Here is an 18415-nt window from a genome sequence, read left to right on the forward strand (position 1 = left end):
TCTGGACCACTGCCTGTGAGTGGAGACAGCTGGCTGCTTTCTTCCATGACAGCCACATGGTACCCAGCCACACAGAACAGGACCCGGGCAGGGACTTGCCTGCTGCCAACCTCTCCAGATCTCTCTGATATTTCCGACAGAGCAGTAAAGGACTCTTGACTATCACATTTTTTTTTTTTTTTTTTTGCTTTGCCTCTCTCCACCTCCTGTAAGACTCCTCCATGTCGTTTCCATGGCTACCCCAATCAGATTTGGCTTCCTGCGAAATTGGATTTCAAAGAAGGACAAGGCTTCAAAGGAATTTGTCCATTTAACAGAATGTCATTAGGAGTGAGGCTGACTGCTGAACCAGGGTCCTCAGATGATTAAGGAGGGGCAGCACTCATGTGTGGAGGCAGGCCTCTGTCTGCAAGGGGGAGCCTTGATGCAGCATGACAACAGTGTATTGGAAACTGCCAGTCACCACCACATACACCTGACTTCCAACTGCCCCCGCCCCCCCCCCATCTCCATCTCTAAAACCCAGAGATCCACAGGGGGAGGGACGCCCGGAGAGCACCTGCCCTGTGAATTTTTGCTTCTCCTTAGGTGGGAGTGAGCTACAACAGGCCAGGCGGCATGGCCTGGGGTTCTGCCCTTTGTCAGACAACCCATGAGTTCCTGGCCTCCGTGACTATGCTGCCCAATGTCCTTAAATAAGGGGGGGGGGCACTCCGGGTTCTCTTCAGATCCTAGAAATACTCTGCTTTTACTAAAAAAAAGAGGGAAGGGCTGTCCTTTTTCCATTGTTGAAAGAGAAACTGAGGAAGTCTGTGCGACACAGAGGGAAGACTCTACCCTCCCTTTTGAAAACCAGTTTTATGTTTACAAGGAGTCTGAGAGTAGTTCAGAGGATGCCCACACAGCCCCCACTTTTAAACACGCACATACCGGCAAATGATTCTAGAGCAGCTTCCGTTTTATCAGGGGGCACAGCAAGGTAGGGAAATACCCTAGAGGCATCAGTCACTCCACCTGGAGCCTGGAAGAGGCAGCTGGTCCCACTGCTATAGGAAGGGCAGCACCAAGGAGTCAGGTTCCCTATCTCTTCCATTCAACTTGGTGCAACATGAGGCCCTGAAACCAGGGTACCATTCCTTCTTCGGGTGTCAGGATATGATAAAAAAACCAAACCAAACCAAAACAAACCAAAACAAACCAAAACAAACAAACAAATAAAAAAACCACCAAATGCCTTAAAAGTGAAGTCCCTAACCTTGAAAGACCGCCTCTTCACGGGGGGGGGGTGGGGTGGGGTGTGTGTGAGTGGGCGCCTAGTCTAGGAGACATGTGCTTTTGGCTTGTGCCCAGTTTCTTCTTTCTGCTCTGGCTTCTTCTCTGGAGATGGCAGAGGTAAGGAAAGATGTAGAGGTCACATGTTAGATCATTTTCACCTACAAAGCCCCCCCCCCAAAGTCAGGTCTGGCATTTGGAGCCCATGCCAAATGACACGTGCCCTCTAAGTGTCCCAAAGTTACTTCCATCTTTTCTTCGCATTTATGCTGTTTCTTATAGCAACCACGCCACTCTGTTTTCTTCATGGCCCGTTGTGCTAAAACAAAACAAAACAAAACCCAACCAATCAATTTTGGAGTAATTTTGCACTTACAGGCAGTTGTAAGAAATAACACAGAGGGTCCCATGTACCTTTGCCCAAGTTCACGTTGTAGTAACATCTTCAGTACCTACCTACAACCCAGACTGGGCACTGACTGCACTTTGAGAGGGAGAGGGCACAGCCCTGCGATCTTGATGATCACTTTTTCTTCTGCTCTGTTTTCCATCTCTTTTCTCACCTGCGGGGGTGGGGGTAGGGGTGGGGGTGGCACTTTGTCTCTCTGTGTGTATTGCCCACTGATGCTGATTCTGCCAAATGTTGGGGATCTGCATTATCAGCGGAGTGTCTGAGTAACCAGCTCGGTTTCCCCTGGACAGCGAGCTGGATCAGCAATCGAGGCACTAGACCCTTGGCAGGGACTAAGTTCTTTTTTGGACTCTGCCTCTGCACCCCAGTTCAGGAACCACTATGGTCTTTAAACCTGCCGCCCCAAGGTCAAATTGCCTAGTACTTAGCAAGACCGCCGGTTCTTTGGAGGCTAGGAAATCTTTTGGAGCGAGGAGCAAAGGGCCACGCCTTTGACCTTGCCTGCTAGCTGTGTCAGGGCGCCAGCCCTGGCGTGCACCTGCGCCCAGGGTCCCCGCGCCCGCAGCCCGCTGCGCGCGCCGCTTCCTGAGCCGGCGGACCCGCCCTGCTGCTGGGCCCCGAGGCGACAGCCGAGGTACAGGTGCCTCGGGTGCAGATCGACTCCCTCTGCCCGCCGCCGCCGCCGTCGGAGCTGGCCTCGCGTCCCTTGTCCGGCCTTCCGCTGCGGCCGCCCTCCCGCCACACCAAATGCAGGCTGTCGCTCTCCCAGAGGAGATCCGTTGGCTCCTGGAAGGTAACTCCTGGCACAGTGCCAGACCTCCGTCCTGACCCCTCTGGGAATCCCTTCAGTGCTGGGCTGAAGGCGAGAAAGGCGACACCAGGGCACTAGCCCTTCAGCCCTTTCACTCACCTAATACAAGCTCCAGGCTTCCAGAGTCTTCAATCCCACCCTTGTCCCCAAAGCCAGGCTCCCATCCTCCCTCCTTAGGGTGCCTACCACTCCCTTGAGTTACACACTTTCTGTTCCTTCTAGGCATCTGCATCACTGGGCATCACTCCTAGGTTTCTAAGGTCTTGTGAGCAAGGTTCATGGCATCCCCTGACTGCTTGTCTGGTCTTGAACCTGTTTCCCAAGGAATTCCCGAGGCCTGCAGCATAATGATTACCCTTCATCCTCCCCGGTCCTGACTCCTCACCTCATAGAAGACTCACGCCTTTCTGGGTAGAGATCTACCAGGCAGACAATGGGGCTCTGTGGAAATTTACTGGTCTTTGGGCCAAACCTTGTGGTTAGGAGACTCTCACAGGTATAGAAACCCAAGGCCTCCTTTACCAGCCTGCAGACTTCCAAGACTGTCATCTGACCCAAGGGAAGCCTCAGAGTATGACATCCCTTCCCTTTCTAGAAGTGTCCCATTGTGATGGCTTCACCTTCAAACTGTGGTGTCCAAATGGTCCTGTGGAGTTAAAGTCACACTCTCTGACACTCAACATACACTCCTGGCACTCCAGAGAGACTCCCCTGATGGGCAATATCTTGTGCTTGGCTCCTGCGGTGAAAATCACTTTCACTTGCTTTCCTGTGATTGACCTTCTTGGGAGGACAGAGGCCTGGAATCTGCAGTGGCATAAGGGTCTCAAGAGGGAACCGCTCAGAATTAAGCCTTTGGCATCCAGGCAACATATTTGACACATAGTTAACAGATGGCCTGCTTTGGGCAGGTCATGATTTTGGCAAGCTACATTCTTTTCAGTTTCTCTCAATTTAATTGGTTTTATATCTCCATTACCTTGTTATCTTGGTATAAACGCTTCCTAATCAAGGATTTGGCAAGTGCTTTTAGTTTCTGTTTGTAGCACTGTTTCTGTTCTGGATTGCTTCTCCGTTAGAGCTGTCAGTGGGCATTTCTTTGGAGGCGATGTTTCAAAAATCTATTTATTTTTTGAGTGTAGACGTATGGGTGTGCATGTGCCACAGCACGTTTGTGGAGTTCCGATGGCAACTGTTGGGAGTTGGCTGGATCCTTCCACCCTCCGGGTGTTGGGGATCAAACCATCAAACTCAGGCTTTAGTCTTGGCGGCAAGCACCTCTCTCCACTGAGCCGTCCTAGGGGGTTGAACATAGGACCTTTCCCATGCTCATCAAATGCTCTACTACTGAGCTACGTTCTCTAAACCATCTAAAATCCGCTTAGCTTGTGAACCAAGTGAAATCTAAACTGTACTAATAAAAAGTGATTGGAGGATAGAAGAAATCACCTGGGCATCTAGAGAGGTTGGTTCAATATTAGATACAGAAAGGAATGCTGTAATTGTCTTTGGTTTTTAGAGAAGGAACTGTGGCCACAAGTTTAATTCCACCCTTGGATTTAAAGACAGGGTGTTTCTTTTTATTGATGTCAGTCATTTTATGAGAAGAAACTCATTTTACAAGCTTGTTAAACGATGCTTCAGTTTCGTGCACAGCCTTGGTAGAAAATCCCCTCTTATTTTCAGAGGCTTTGCGGCACAATCCACTCCTTTGACATTTTTGATGCACAGTTCTTTATTGTTCAAAACTGACACTTTGGTAAACAACTCATTTTTGCACCTGCCACCTTCCTTTAGCTCAGATTATTTTCTTGTTAGCTGACCATTTTTAATTGAAGTCTTCAGATCTCCTTCTAAAGCAGAACCTTTGTTTGCTGACAAGCAGAGCAGGGTATGAATGGAGATTAATTGCATGTCACATACTCCAGTATCAAACTTGCTGTCTTAACAGTCCCTGATAGTGCTCAGGTCTTTGGAATATATAGAGGAGCCCAAGGTTGCATTTTGAGGAGCTTCACTGGTTATTTCTTTAAAGCCATTTTACCTTTTGTTTTTTTAAGCTTGTAATTATCATCTTGAAACTGAAGTGGGGGGGGGAATATAGAGCGGGATGCAACTGATGGTTCTAATAAAAAATGGTGGAAGGGTATGTTTTTGAAAGATTGTCTGATAATAGAAACATATTGGCTATAGGTTTTTATTTTATTATTTTTTAATGGAATGCAGTCTCTAGTGTAGTCCGGCAAATGATTTGTTGTGTTACAAACAATTTGTGGCTATTAAATCCAAAATGGTCATCAAATCCCTGTCTGTGTCTGGTTACACTTCTCCCACTACACAACTTTTAAGGTTAACTGCTAACAATTAGAAACTATGTAGGTCCTGATCTCCATATAGTTGCTCAGTGGGAGGGAGTCACAGGATATGGAAGCTGAGACTGTTGCCGCCACACAGCGCGGGGGTGGAGTTTCCACAATGAATTACTGCGTTCATAAACCAAGTCATAAGCATTTGCACAGTGATTTAATGCCGGCCATCATGGCCATAACTTAAACATTTATTTATTTATAACAACAGGAGCATCAAATGACAGAGGCATCTTTTGAAATAATGTGTGTGCCTTAAAAAATAAAATATGCAAAGCACTGTGGAATGTTTATACCAAAAATTTTGCATAGTGAGGGTCTAAAATTAATTTTAAGTATAAAATTTTAAACATTTGAAGATGTCTCATTTGACATGGAAATCCCACTTCTAGGAATCTGTTAGAGAAATTAAAAACACAAAATATGTATACAAAAGTTTATCCCAGATGCCAATGAGGTGGGAAAAGCAGGTGACAGTTGAGTGAACCGTGGGGCATCCATTACAAAAAATGCAGGAGATCTGTCTGTGTGTCTGTCTGTCACCTGTCTATCTTAGTTTGCAAAGTGTCCATTTCATGTTTTTAAGACTAAAAGAGTAAAATACACATTAGTATGTATAATGGCCCATTTTTACTTGAAAACAAAAAGCCAAAAAAATGTTGTGTTCATCAGATATGTCTGGATAAAGTGCAGATGGGAGTATCCCAAGCTCTTAAGTTTCCTTTTAGGGACAGTGAGTGTTGCAGAGGTTGATGATTTTTATTACATATATCTTTATGTTGATTGAATTGTGACAAAAAAGTTTTTAAATTACTTTTGTAATCAGGAAATAATAGTCAGGTTATTTTTAAAAAGAAGAAGAAGAAGAAGAAGAAGAAGAAGAAGAAGAAGAAGAAGAAGAAGAAGAAGAAGAAGAAGAAAAAAGAAGAACAGACTAACAGAAGCCCCAAGAGGTGGGTTTAAAGGGCCATTAACTACAGGTGTGGTTGGTTTTTCCCGTTTAGCCAGGGGAAGGTGAGTGGAAAGTGAAAAACAAACAAACAATCAAAAACAACTTCTCTGTTGGTTTTCTGGCAAATGACAAAGCATGGAGAAGTTTCTAGTAACCCAGGAAACAGCATCTTCCAATCAGCCCTGTTGAGCTGCAGGGACAGAAACTGGTCCCCTATCAGTGAAAAAGGCAGGCACAGATAAGGAAACAGGGCATCTTCCACGTTATTGAAAGAGGAGGAAATATTCAGGTCTGTTTTCAAGTAGTCAGGCTTCAGATGTAGAAGTTATCTCTCCGCTTTTGTTTTTCGATAACGATGCTGAAAACAAAGAACAATGGAATGCTGGCCGTTTGCTAATCTCTGTTGCTCAGATACAAACGTAGTATCCTCTTCCTGGTCTTTCTAGCCACGCCCCCTCCGTTGTGTGTGTGTCTCTGTTTCTGTCTCTGTCTCTCATTCTAAGCGAGAAGGAGGTGCAACAGATTCTCCCTCGGTTTATAAGGCAACTTGCTGACCTCACCCTGATAGCTGATAGACCAAACTGCCTACGCAGTGCCTCCATGATGCAGCTTGGAACATGGACTGGCCCGAAACATCACTGTATGCTGCAGTGAGCGATCCCTGGCACCCACCCTCGTGTCCCAATGCTTACTTACTTTTTAAACTTCAACAGTCATTAGCCATTACCTTCCAGATAGTTCTCCAGATCTGGATTGGTAGACGCCGATGAAAGTGGAAAATCCCTTTCAGTATAGCAAAGCTCTGACTACCAGGAACTTGAAGCCATGTGTTGCTCTGGAGAGCGAAGTTCCTTCAAACAGTCTAACTTGCGAACATTTTTGATGAATTCTTTTCAAACATGGATGAGGAACTTTCCCCATTTCTTCAAATGAATCTCTTCGAAAGACTTTTAAACACAGCCTTATGATAGTGAATGTCTGTTGTTCAAAGCTGTTTCTGCTATGGTTATTCCTGGTTGCCTCGGGAGGTTCCATGTCTGGTTTGTTCATTTATATGGAGCTGGGACTGACCCAAGCCTCATCGGGCTAGTCCAGGGTTTCTGACCGCACTCCAGCTGCTTTGTGTTCTTTGTCGATGCCTTTTATTACCCACTTAGTGATGCTGAGGCCTATCACTCTCCAGTTGGCTAGATCTGGGTCTTCAGTGCTTCGTGAACATTAGAGAATTGAGTACTTTGGAGCTCTGTGTGGTATTTTGGAATTCTGTGTAAAAGTAGATATAAAGGGCATCTTTGGTCTGGAGATGTAGTTCACTGGTATAGTGGTTAGCTGGGAATTCAAAGACCTTGGTTCAATTCCCAGCACTCTGTGTGTGTGTGTGTGTGTGTGTGTGTGTGTGTGTGTGTGTGTGTGTGTGTTGTGCGGGAGACAGAGAGACAGACATTGTATGTACTGGGGTGAGAGTTTTTTTCCTTTGGGTTCCAAGTGACTGAAGTTAGGTCATAAACCTTGGTAGCAAGCACCTTTGCCCTCTAAGCCCTTTGAACAGCCCAAAGTGGCTCTTTTGGTAACAAGTACCTAGGCTCTCAGGTGTGGGCTTCGTAATATGTGTTTGGTTGCTTTGCCTCCCCACCCCCACCCTCACCCGGATTAACTTTTGGTACTGGTGGTCTCAAAGACAAGTGAGTTATGACTCACCTGAATCCTGAGTGCTCAGATGTGAGTGTAGTTCTGTTTAATGTTATTTTCACAATTGAAATTTCTGAAAACATAAAGTATAAGTCCCCTATAGCCAACTATTGTTACATTTCCATGTATTCCATGGATTTCTTTCTCTGGAGAGATAATATTATTTCTATAAGAAAATACCTAAGTGAACATAGGAAACAGTCTACTTTATTTTATTGAGACAGTGTCTTACTATGTATCCCTGGCTGGCCTTGAACTCATTATGTAGCCCAGTCTGGTCCCCAGCTCACAGAGATCCACCTGCCTTTGTCTCTGCCTCCCAAGTTCTGGGATTAAATGTGTGTGCAACTACACTTGGCTCAATAATCTATTCATTGATTTAAAAATAATTCTAGGAACAAGATACTAGTTCAGCCTCATTTCCTCTTAAATTTTCAGGGATAGCTAACTTTATTTTTTTCTGACTTAAGTGAACACACTTAGTTTATGTTGTAGTTTTGTTACTTGTAACACTGAGAACACTAAGGCCTTAGAGGTGGATGGTGCCCCTCCAGGAGGAGAGCCTAAGAAAAGAGAGTGGGTAGGGAAGGTTTGGATTGTGGAGAAGAGGAAAGAAAACCAGGGGAAGGAAGGACTTTCCAGGAGCCCATCCCAGGCCACCTAGCTGATGGTGCTGGACACAAGTTAGTGATTTAAGTGTGTCATGAGTGAACACCCATGTATCCTTCCCAATTTGTCATGCCTGGCACACCACACCACCCAAACCACAGCAATCCCCACTAGGACACAGTGGAAACACTGGATTCCAGGCTACTGGTAGTCTGTACATTTAAGTAAATCTCATAACTATCCCTTTAAGTCACACATTACTGGTCCATAGAAGGAGTGGTCCAGCTTCTGCAAATCTCAGGATGGCCTTTGATAGAAACCAAGCAGGAATCCCTAATGCCTTGTTACAGGTGTTTGGGAGTTATCAGCCCAGTAGGAGTTCTAGAGTCACCTGTAAGACCCCAGGAAATCAAACCTTAGATTAGTGATGCGTTTCCTCACTGGCAGTCTTCATGGAAATATTTTCTTGTCAGTTTATGGATCAATTAAATGAAAGTTCCATAGTTGGAAAAAATGACTTTCTCTGTGTAGCCCCTGGCTGTCCTGGAACTTGTTCTGTAGACCAGGCTGGCCCTGAACTCAGAGATCCACCTGCCTCTGCCTCCTGAGTGCTGGGATCGAAGGCGTGCACCACCGCCGCTGCCACCACCACTTTTGACTTTTACTTTTTGTTAAGAACTCATTTTAAAAACTTAAATTTTTGATTTGACAACTAATTATCTTTCTCCCTTTTTGAGGCAGGATCTCACTGCAAAGTCTTGGATGGCTGAGAACTTACTATGTAGACCAGGCTGGTCAAGTTACAGAGATCCATCAGCTTCTGTCTCCTGATGGTCATTTTTAAAAATTGTATGAAGCTTCTTCATTTAATTTTATGTTTAAGTGTTTTCCTGCATATATGTTTGTGTTCCACGGGCATGCTTGGTGTCCATGGAGGTCAGAAGGTGGTATTGAATCCCCTGAAAGTAGAGTTCCATACAAATGTCTGTGAAGGGTGTGCTGGGAACTGCACCTGAGTCCTTTGAAAGAGTAACAAGTGCTCTTACCCACTGAACCATTTCTCCAGCCCCTGACAGTCATTCTGAAACACATTTTGACCTTTTGTTAAGCAGTAACACTTGACAGTAGGGCTCAGATCACACCTACCATCATTGTTTTCCATTTTCAGGAAATTGTCACTGCACAATAGAGCACACTGAGGTGGTGGGTAGTTAAACCTTTTGATGTTTCTGCCCGATGACCTTAAAGCCATGTGGTGTTTATGCTCTTAATTCTCCTTCTGTTCATTGTAGATGAAACAATGGAAATGCCTACATACTTATAACACAGAGACAATACAACCCTGGAACTAAGACACAGCAACGAGGACTTTAGGTTAAGCTTTATTTAACTGGTGGCCAACCTTGACATCCAGCGTTAACGCTTTTCCTTTGGGAGTCTAATAATCTAGCCATAGAAATATTTGCATATGTACAAGACAATGGGTAGACAGGGATAGTCTCTGCAGCACTGTGAAAATAGAAGAATAAAATAGAAATAACACAGGCCTCCATCAACTGGAAAGCAAGATGTGAGCTATTGTACAGCACCTTAAATACACACACCATGTGCACACCCACACTGATTGGTAGGTAGGGAGACTAGACTGATTGTCTGATTCCTGTGGGAAGGTTGATAACTCTGTTAAAACGTTAAAGACTGGGCTGGCAGGGTGGCTCAGCGGGTAAAAGCACTTTCTGCCCAAGCCCGATGACTTGAGTTCCATCCCCAGAACCGATGGCGGAAGGAAAGACCTGACACCTGAAAGTTGTCCTCTGAGCCCCATGCCATGGCATGTGCACCTCCCCCCAATAATAAATAAATAAAACTGAAAAAGCCAAATGCTCCTGTACATCATGTCAAGAACGTAGAATGAAGTATATCTCTGAGTTATTTGTATAGTGGTTGTGATAGCAATGAGTAGTATAGTGAAGGCATGAGGGAGATGGTGCTCTTTCTTATGCACTGTTTAGGTACGGACACTTTGGGGAATAATTTGGAATTTAACACATTCCTACCCAATACCCAATAATTCTACTCCTGGAAATTTACCTAAGAGAAATGAGTATTCATAGCACAATTGTCCTGTCTTTGTAACTGTTGTATTGCTATGCAGAGACACCATGACCATGACAACTCTTATGAAGGAAAGCATTTAATTGGGGCTCAGTTACAGTTTCAGAGGTTTAGTCCAGTGTCATCATGGTGGGAAGCACAGCAGCACACAGGCAGAAGCTGGAGCAGTAGCTGAGAGCTGCACCCTGATCTGTAGTTAGAGAGAGACCCTGGGCCTGACATGAGCTTTGAAACCCGAAAGCCCAGCCCCTGTGACACACTTCCTCTAACAGGGCCACATCTTCTAATCCTTTTAATCCTTTCAAATAGTGCCACTACCTGGTGATAAGCATCTGAATTTATGACCCTATTGGGGCCATTACCATTTCAATCACAACCTCTAAAGCGGAAAACAACTCATTATTTAGCAGTAAAGAGCAGATGCTGAACAACTTACTCAAACAAGGGAATACCACAGAGCAAAAAGTGACAAATCTGTACACAAGTGTCAATAAATCTCAAAACCAATCCCTTGATTATAGACACACAAGAGCATTTGAGATGTTAGACTCTGTTGTGACAGAGGTCAGAATGATGGTTAGCTTTGTGGTGGGGCACTGATAAGGAAGATTCTAGAAGGGTGGAAGCTTTTCTGTGTTGTGTTGCATGGTAACCATGTAGGTGTATACATGTTAAAGTCGAGATTAGTGCACTCGAGCAGATGGTGTAGTTTGGTGTTGCACTAGCATCTAGACAAGTCCTGGCAATGAGTGGGAAGCCCTTGGTTTGACTCCAGCAGTGCCCAAAATAATAGTGTAATTCATGTATATAAATTATAAATCAATAAACTACTGGTAAGAAAGGAAGAAAAATACAACGAGAGAATGGTGGGAGGAACGGAAGAGGAGGGATGGATTTATAATGGTGAATAAAGAGGCGCACACAAAAGTTATTGTTTGGGTGGAACATTCAGCTTGCCCCTGCAGGATCTGGAAAGCCCCATTTCTGTCTCTCTCCAAACAAAGGAAAGGCATCCAAAAGCCCAGTTCCACATCCTTGGTGGCTACTGCAGCGTCTTCCCCTGAAATTGTCAGCCACCCAACTCCTTGCCTACAGTGCTCACCTTTGGACCATTGTTGGACACAAACCCAGCTTGTGGCAGACACATCATCACCCCTCACCTATAACGTATGAAGTCTCCCTGCTTTATAGTTTGTGGGTGTGTCTTCTCTGGCCTCCATCTCTGAGATTAGAGAACCAGCCTGGAAGTTGCTTTGCTCAAAAATCCTATTGTTATACTTTTTCAATTAGGTTTGATCTGTCTTGTTGCATCGGCAGGGAAACCTATTATTGGAGAGGGGGTGCAGAAAATCTATTAGTTCTCAGAAAGGAAAAATATTTTACTAGAAGCATGATTCTAAGTAAGTTTATTAAAGTTTAGTTGGGAGACTGGGGAGATGGATCAGTTGCCCTGCAAGACTAGTGACCAACTGGATTTGATCCTAGGAACTCACATTAAAAGGGGGGGGGGGGGGAGTCAGATGGGGCTGGAGAGATAGTTTAGAGGTTAAGGGCACTGACTGCTCTTCCAGAGGTCCTGAGTGCAATTCCCAGCAACCACATGGTGGCTCAGAACCACCTGTAATGAGATCTGGCGCCCTCTTCTGGCATGCAGGTAGAACACTGTATACATAATAAATAATTCTTAAAAACAAAACAAAACAAAAGCCAGATGCAGAGGTTCACATCTGCAACCCCAGTACTCCTACCACAAGACAGCAGGCAGAGATAGAAGAATCACTTGGAACCTCAGGAGCAGCTAGCATTTTACACATAGCACAGCAGAAACAAGAGGAAACCTTCCTAAACAGGGTAAAATGTCCAGTTAGGGGCCTGGTAGAACAAGTGTCTGGCAAATAAAATCACCAGGACCAAAAGAAAATTTAACTAACCAATAGTTACATATATTTTTAAAGATAGTTTCTCTCTCTCTCTCTCTCTCTCTCTCTCTCTCTCTCTCTCTCTCTCTGTGTGTGTGTGTGTGTGTGTGTCTGTAAGGGGTATGTGTAGGAGAATGCAGGTACTCACAGAGGCTAGAAGAGTTATAACTGGAGTTATAGGCAGCTGTGAGCCACCTGACTGGGTGTTGAGAAGTGAACTTGGATTCTTTGCAAGGACAAGAACAGTTTGAACTCTTTACTACTAAGCTATCTTTCCAGCTGGAGTCAGATGTTTTCCACGGTTATTTAGGTATCCCATATCATGTTCAAACACTTGAGTTATAATATATAATATCTTAATTGATTCAAACTATTACACAGTTTAAGTATAAATACAAATATCTACTACTGAATATGTTTTAGTAAAACTCCTATTATGTGATTTAACACCTTATTTTTCCATAACATACTAATATTAGAATGTCAACAATGTTAGGAAAATATCCTAGATGAGAAGAGAGAGAGAGAGAGAGAGAGAGAGAGAGAGAGAGTGTGTGTGTGTGTGTGTGTGTGTGTGTGTGACTGCTTATAGCCAGCGGCTATAGTCACCTATCCTGTAATGCAGCACTGACAGGCCAGAAAAGCAAGCAATGAACTTGGAAATACAAGGGAAATAAATATGAACAAATGTTGCAGAAATTATAAGATTGCTATAGGGTGTAATGGCTTATAGCGTGAAAAAAATTAGATCTCTGATGGCTATGTCAACATGTTAAGATCCTCAGGTGATGGTAAGATTAAAACATATCTTTTCCTATATTTAAAATGATTAAAAACTGCTTGCGTACTATGCTTAATGAAATTAGTTAAAAATATCATCTTAATAGCTAGTTCTAGACTCTCTCTTAGGAAATGAACTGTCACTGTTGAGGTAATAACATCATCATTATTGCTATTATAATCATTACCATAATCACTAGTATTATTAGAGACAACGTCTCACTCTGTGGACCAGGCTGTCCTTGAACTCGAAGAGGTCCACCTGTCCCTGCCTCCTGAGTGCTGGAATTAACGGTGTGAGCCTCTACCCCCACAAACCCCCATCCCTGCTGGAGAAACACTTCTTTTGTTATGTTCTGAAGGCTGAAACAACCAAACAGATAGTTAGGCTGCAACTACTAGTCAGGAACAAAACATCTTTTGATTTTGTCCTGCGTAGGAGAAAGGCAGAAAATGTGAAGAAGGCAAGTCTTGGAACTAAATCAGATGGAGGGCTAGAGGGTACATACTCTGCTAACAGAGGTGCAAGGTGCATAGCAGTGAGGAAATCCTTTGAATGACTGCTTTGCAAATCCCCCTCACGTTCCCTGCACTGCCAGTATCTCTGTCAGCGATTCTTCTGCATTCACAGGCCTGTCCTGTGAACAGTGTTTTGTGGAAACTGAGGAAGAAGATAAGTCTAAATCAGGATTTCTCAACCTCGAAACTACTGGCAGTTTGAGCTGGGAAAGTCTTCGCAGTTGGGGCTGTCCTGTGTGTTCTAGAAATTTCAGCAGCATCCTCACTTCTACTCAATGGGTTCCAGTAGCAATCTCGCCAGTGGTGTCAACCAGAAGTTCCTAGATATCATCAAAACCTCGGAAGGGTCCTGGTTGGCAACAGCTGTTGTAAGCCTGGATAACCAGGACGGAGCGTGCGTAGAAGCATGGGACCTGTAAGGAACTCTGAGAAGTCTGCTCCTTGAAAATGACCTGGAATTAGAGGAGAGCTGTGGGTTTCCCCAGGAGGAAGTTCTCACCAAGAGTTCAGAGGTCTGGGTAGTTCTAACATCTACACTGTTCTCAGAATGAAGTTCAAATACCCCGACCACACCCACACCCCGCCCCCAGCTTCCTTGCCATGTGAAAATTTGCAAGCATGCCTTTGCTTATCTTGTTGGCCCATCCTTGCTTTTCTGTGGGAGGGGAGACTTGTAAGGACTCTTTCAAGGTCCCCATCCATCCTTTAGATGAGTGGGTCTCAACTTCCCTAATGCTGTGACCCTTTAATACAATTCTTCACGGTGGGGTGACCCCTAACCATAAAAATCATTTCTTTGTCACTTCATAATGTAATTTTGCTACTGTTATGGATTGCAACGTAAATCTCTGACATGCAGTTTGGGAATCTATAGGAAGGGCTATTTGAAACCTGTAGTTTGAAGTTTTCCTGTATCCCAGCCTGCCAGCAGTCTGGACAAATCCTTCCCACTTGAGTCCCCCAAGTAAACACACAGAGGCTTATATTAATTATAACTGCATGGCCATTAGCTCATGCTTCTTACTGATTAGCTCTTTCACTTAAATTAACCCATAATTCTTACTTTTGTTTAGCCACGTGGCTTGGTACCCTTTCTCAGTTCTACCTTGTCGTCTTGCTTCCTCTGTGTCTGGCTGGGGACTCCTGACTCTGCCTTCCTCTTCCCATCTATCTGGATTTTCTGTCTGCCTCTAATATGCCTTGCCATACGTCAAATGGCTTTATTTATCAACCAATCAGAGCAACATATTTTCGCAGCATACAGAAAGACATCCCCCCATCAGAGACCTCAGAGGGGACTGGACTCACCAGTTGAGAACCTCTGCTTTAGAGTCCCTGGATGATTTCTATGAGAAACTTTACAGGAAGGAGAGAAGTTTGCCCCATGTCTTTGCTGATACCTAGCCTGCAGTCCACTGAATGTCCTACACCTCTACAGATCCCAAACACACAGTTTTTCCATTCCAATATTTCACTTGAAATTTTGCTTTGTAGAATCTTTGAGGTGGCATTTAAACTCCAGGGAGGCTAACTAGAAAACGGGACCCTAGGAAAGACACAGGGATCACCCAATGACAGAGAAATGGATGAGATCTACATGAACAACCTGGACGACAGTGGGAGTAATGACGGGCAAGATTTGAGGGAAAGAAAGCTTAGGGGAGCAGGAGATCCCAGCTGGATCAAGAACAGAAAGGGAGAACAAGGAATAACAGACCATGATAAATGAAGACCACATGAGAACAGGAATAGGCAGAGTGCTGGAGAGGTCCCCAGAAATCCACAATGATACATCCTCTGTAGACTGCTGGCAGTGGTCGAGAGAAAGCCTGATCTGACCTGGTCTGGTGATCAGATGGCCAAACACCCTAACGGTCGTGCTGGAACTCTCATACAATAACTGATGGAAGTGGATGCAGAGATCCTCAGCCAGGCCCCAGGTGGAGCTCCAGGAGTCCAATTGTCGAGAAAGAGGAGGGACTGTAAGAGCGTGAATTGTTGAGACCAAGATTGGAGAGGCACAGGGACAAATAGCCAAACGAATGGAAGCACATGAATTATGAACCAACGGCTGTGGAGCCACCAGCTGGATCAGGCCCTCTGGATAAGTGAGACAATTGAATAGCTTGAACTGTTTGGGAGGCACCCAGGCAGTGGGACCCGGACCTGTCCTTAGTGCATGAGCTGGCTGTTTGGAACCTTGGGCTTACACAGGGACACTTTGCTCAGCCTGGAAGGAGGGGACTGGACCTGCTTGTACTGAATCCACCAGGTTTAAATGAATCCCCAGGGGAGTCTTGGCTCTGGAGGAGATGGGAATGGAGGGGAAGGGATGGGGGAAAGGTGGGGGCAGGGGCAGGAGGGGGGAGGACAGGGGAACCCATGGCTGATGTGTAAAATTAAAACACAAATATAATAAAAAATAAAAATTACATAAATAAAACAAAAAAATTCTGTATGAATTTGTTCTTGTCTGATTAAGCATGTATGAGGGGGAGGACTCTGTTAACCTTGCTATAGAGAGATTTGTTTCATGTGTGTGCTTGTATATGTCTAAAACAGTATTTTCTTTTTTGTTTGTTTTTCCTTTTTTTTGTTGCTTTCTTGAGACAAGCTTTCATTGTGTTCACTGTGTTGTGTGGTCCTGGCTGTCCTGGAACTCATTCTGTAGCCCAGGCTGGCTTCAAATTCATACATCAGCCTGCCTCTGCCTCCCAAGCGCTGGGATGAAGGGAGTGTGCCATCATGCCTGTTAAAAATAGTATTTTCTAATTAGTTCTAAGTTTTTAAAATGAAAAGTTATTTCCCCCCATCTCTTTTGTTTGTTACATTTTTAAAATGACAGGAGAGAGGGAGAGAAAGTTCCAGATTATTTTTTTCTTAGTTTTAATTACCAGGCACGTATACGATGCTTAATACATTCTACATATTGTTTTAACTAGTTTTCAGATATCTACTGTTTAATCTTCATATCATTCCATGAGACAGGTACTGTGCATATCTTCCGAGGAAAGTGAGATATAAGATCAAGCAGGTAGGAAGAAAACGATTATCAAGACTGGATTGTGGACGAAGTGGACACAGAATACAGCACATCACATACAGGACTCATGAGAAAATACTAAAATTAAAAAAGAAATACTCTGCAGCATGAGAGGACGTGCCTCCTCCTGAACTAGAACAGATGCTGAAAAATGTCCTCACTCAAATGCTCAGTGGTAACCCCAACGTTATTGAGCACATATATGAGGCAAAACATTATGGAGCAGAGAGAAAAGAATACATGGAAATTTGATATAAAACCATAATGAGCACACCAAGGGCCAATAGGGATCAGGACACACACACACACACACACACACACACACACACACACACACACACACACAGCAAGAAGACAGGATAAACCAGAGGGTATGGTCAACCTACCAGGGGTCACACCCCTGAAGAAAATGGGCTCTCCCTCCCCTATCAGTCAGCCAGGGGTGGAGCCGTGGGAGCACCTCCCCCACCGGGGCGGAGTTTTGGCTGGCTTGAGCTTGTGCAGACAAGCTGTTGTGAGTCTGTGGTCCTTCTGTGGTATCAGGTCAAGGAGACATTGTTTCATAGAACTTCTCTCAACCTTGGGCAGAAAGAAAAAAAATCTTTCTGCCAGACCTTGATATTTTCATCCTCCTGCCTCCACTTCCTGAGTTTTAGGATTACAGATGTATGCTACCACACCCCACTTATCCAGTGCTTGGGACCAAACCCAGGGCTTCAGGTATGCTAGGCAAGCACTCTACCAACTGAGCTACATTCCCAACCCAAAGAAATCTAACTTGTATTTCTTTCGAGATAGGGTTGCATATAGACCAGACTAGCTCCACTATGTATGTAGCTGAGGCTGGCCTCGGACTCCCTCATCCTCCTGCCTCTACCCTCTGAGTTCTGGGATTAAAGGAAGATACCACCATTGCCTGCTCGTTTTATTTTAATCAAAATCTAAATAGCCACATGCAGTTAGTGGCCACCGTACTAGAGAGCACAGTTTCAATATCTGAGGCAAAATGAAGGGTCCAAGAAAGAAGCTCACCATATAAAAAGTGAGCAATCAACAAGGGAGGCAGGAAAAATATTATTATAGCTGTGATTTTGAAATGCTATACAAATGCACACTTGTCAGATTAATGAAATATAATGTATATAATAAAACTGATAATTTTCTGGGTTAGAAATCTTTCACATTGACAGAAAGAGCCAAAAGACACCAACTCACTACTATTGTCAACTTGAGGGACAGGGTTGCATTCCTCGGTAAGTCATAAGGGTAAAGCAGACTCAATAAATGCTAAAATGTGTAACTTCTAAGCCCCTGAAGGCAGGGGACAACATTTAGTAATTGTCTTAGGCTGTTTGGGCTGCTCGAACAAAATGCTACTAGCCATTTATAAGCAACAAGTATTTATTTTTCATAGTTTTACAGACTAGGAAGTCATGACCCTGGGCCTCTTTTTATAAAGTCTGTCCTGGTCTTCATCAGGACAGCCAATCACCTCCCAAAGGTCCACCTTTTAATACTACAATGTTGGTGACTGTGTTTCAGCATGTGGATTTGGGGGGACACAGGCATTCAGACTATTAGATGACCTAAGGAAATGCTCATAGACAAATTAAAAACCGGATAGATAAATACAGTGCACAAAACTGTCCATACAGTGTGCCCTGCTAATAAAATATGTGTGGGCAATAAGGATGGAAAGATGTAGAGACGTGGTGATAAATGGAAGAGCCTGGGAAAGGGAAGGGCAAGACAAGACAGCAAAAATTAGCAGAGGGTTGTGGAAGCAAACCAGGGATTAACTCAATGCAACTAGAGAAGCCGACCACTTCTGTGGTCATGCCCAGCCAGGACAGCCATTAATGTTTAAATGGTATATGCAGATAATTTGAGGCCTTCTCAGAACAAAAGAAACCTGGACTACTAGCCAG

The 18415-nt window shown here is 44.3% G+C and overlaps 1 protein-coding gene across 1 annotated transcript in view; it reads left to right on the forward strand.

Moving 5' to 3' along the window:
- Positions 1 to 2426: 2426 nt before the first annotated feature.
- Positions 2427 to 18415, forward strand: part of Skap1 (src kinase associated phosphoprotein 1) — a 289021-nt gene continuing 273032 nt past the window's right edge. Inside the window, exon 1 of the mRNA XM_036197928.1 lies at positions 2427 to 2477. Coding sequence (XP_036053821.1) covers positions 2432 to 2477 — 46 coding nt within the window. The 5' untranslated portion in view covers positions 2427 to 2431. The remainder of the gene's footprint in view (positions 2478 to 18415) is intronic.

The sequence above is a fragment of the Onychomys torridus genome, chromosome 8 (genome assembly GCF_903995425.1).
Source record: "Onychomys torridus chromosome 8, mOncTor1.1, whole genome shotgun sequence".
Lineage (NCBI taxonomy): Eukaryota > Metazoa > Chordata > Mammalia > Rodentia > Cricetidae > Onychomys > Onychomys torridus.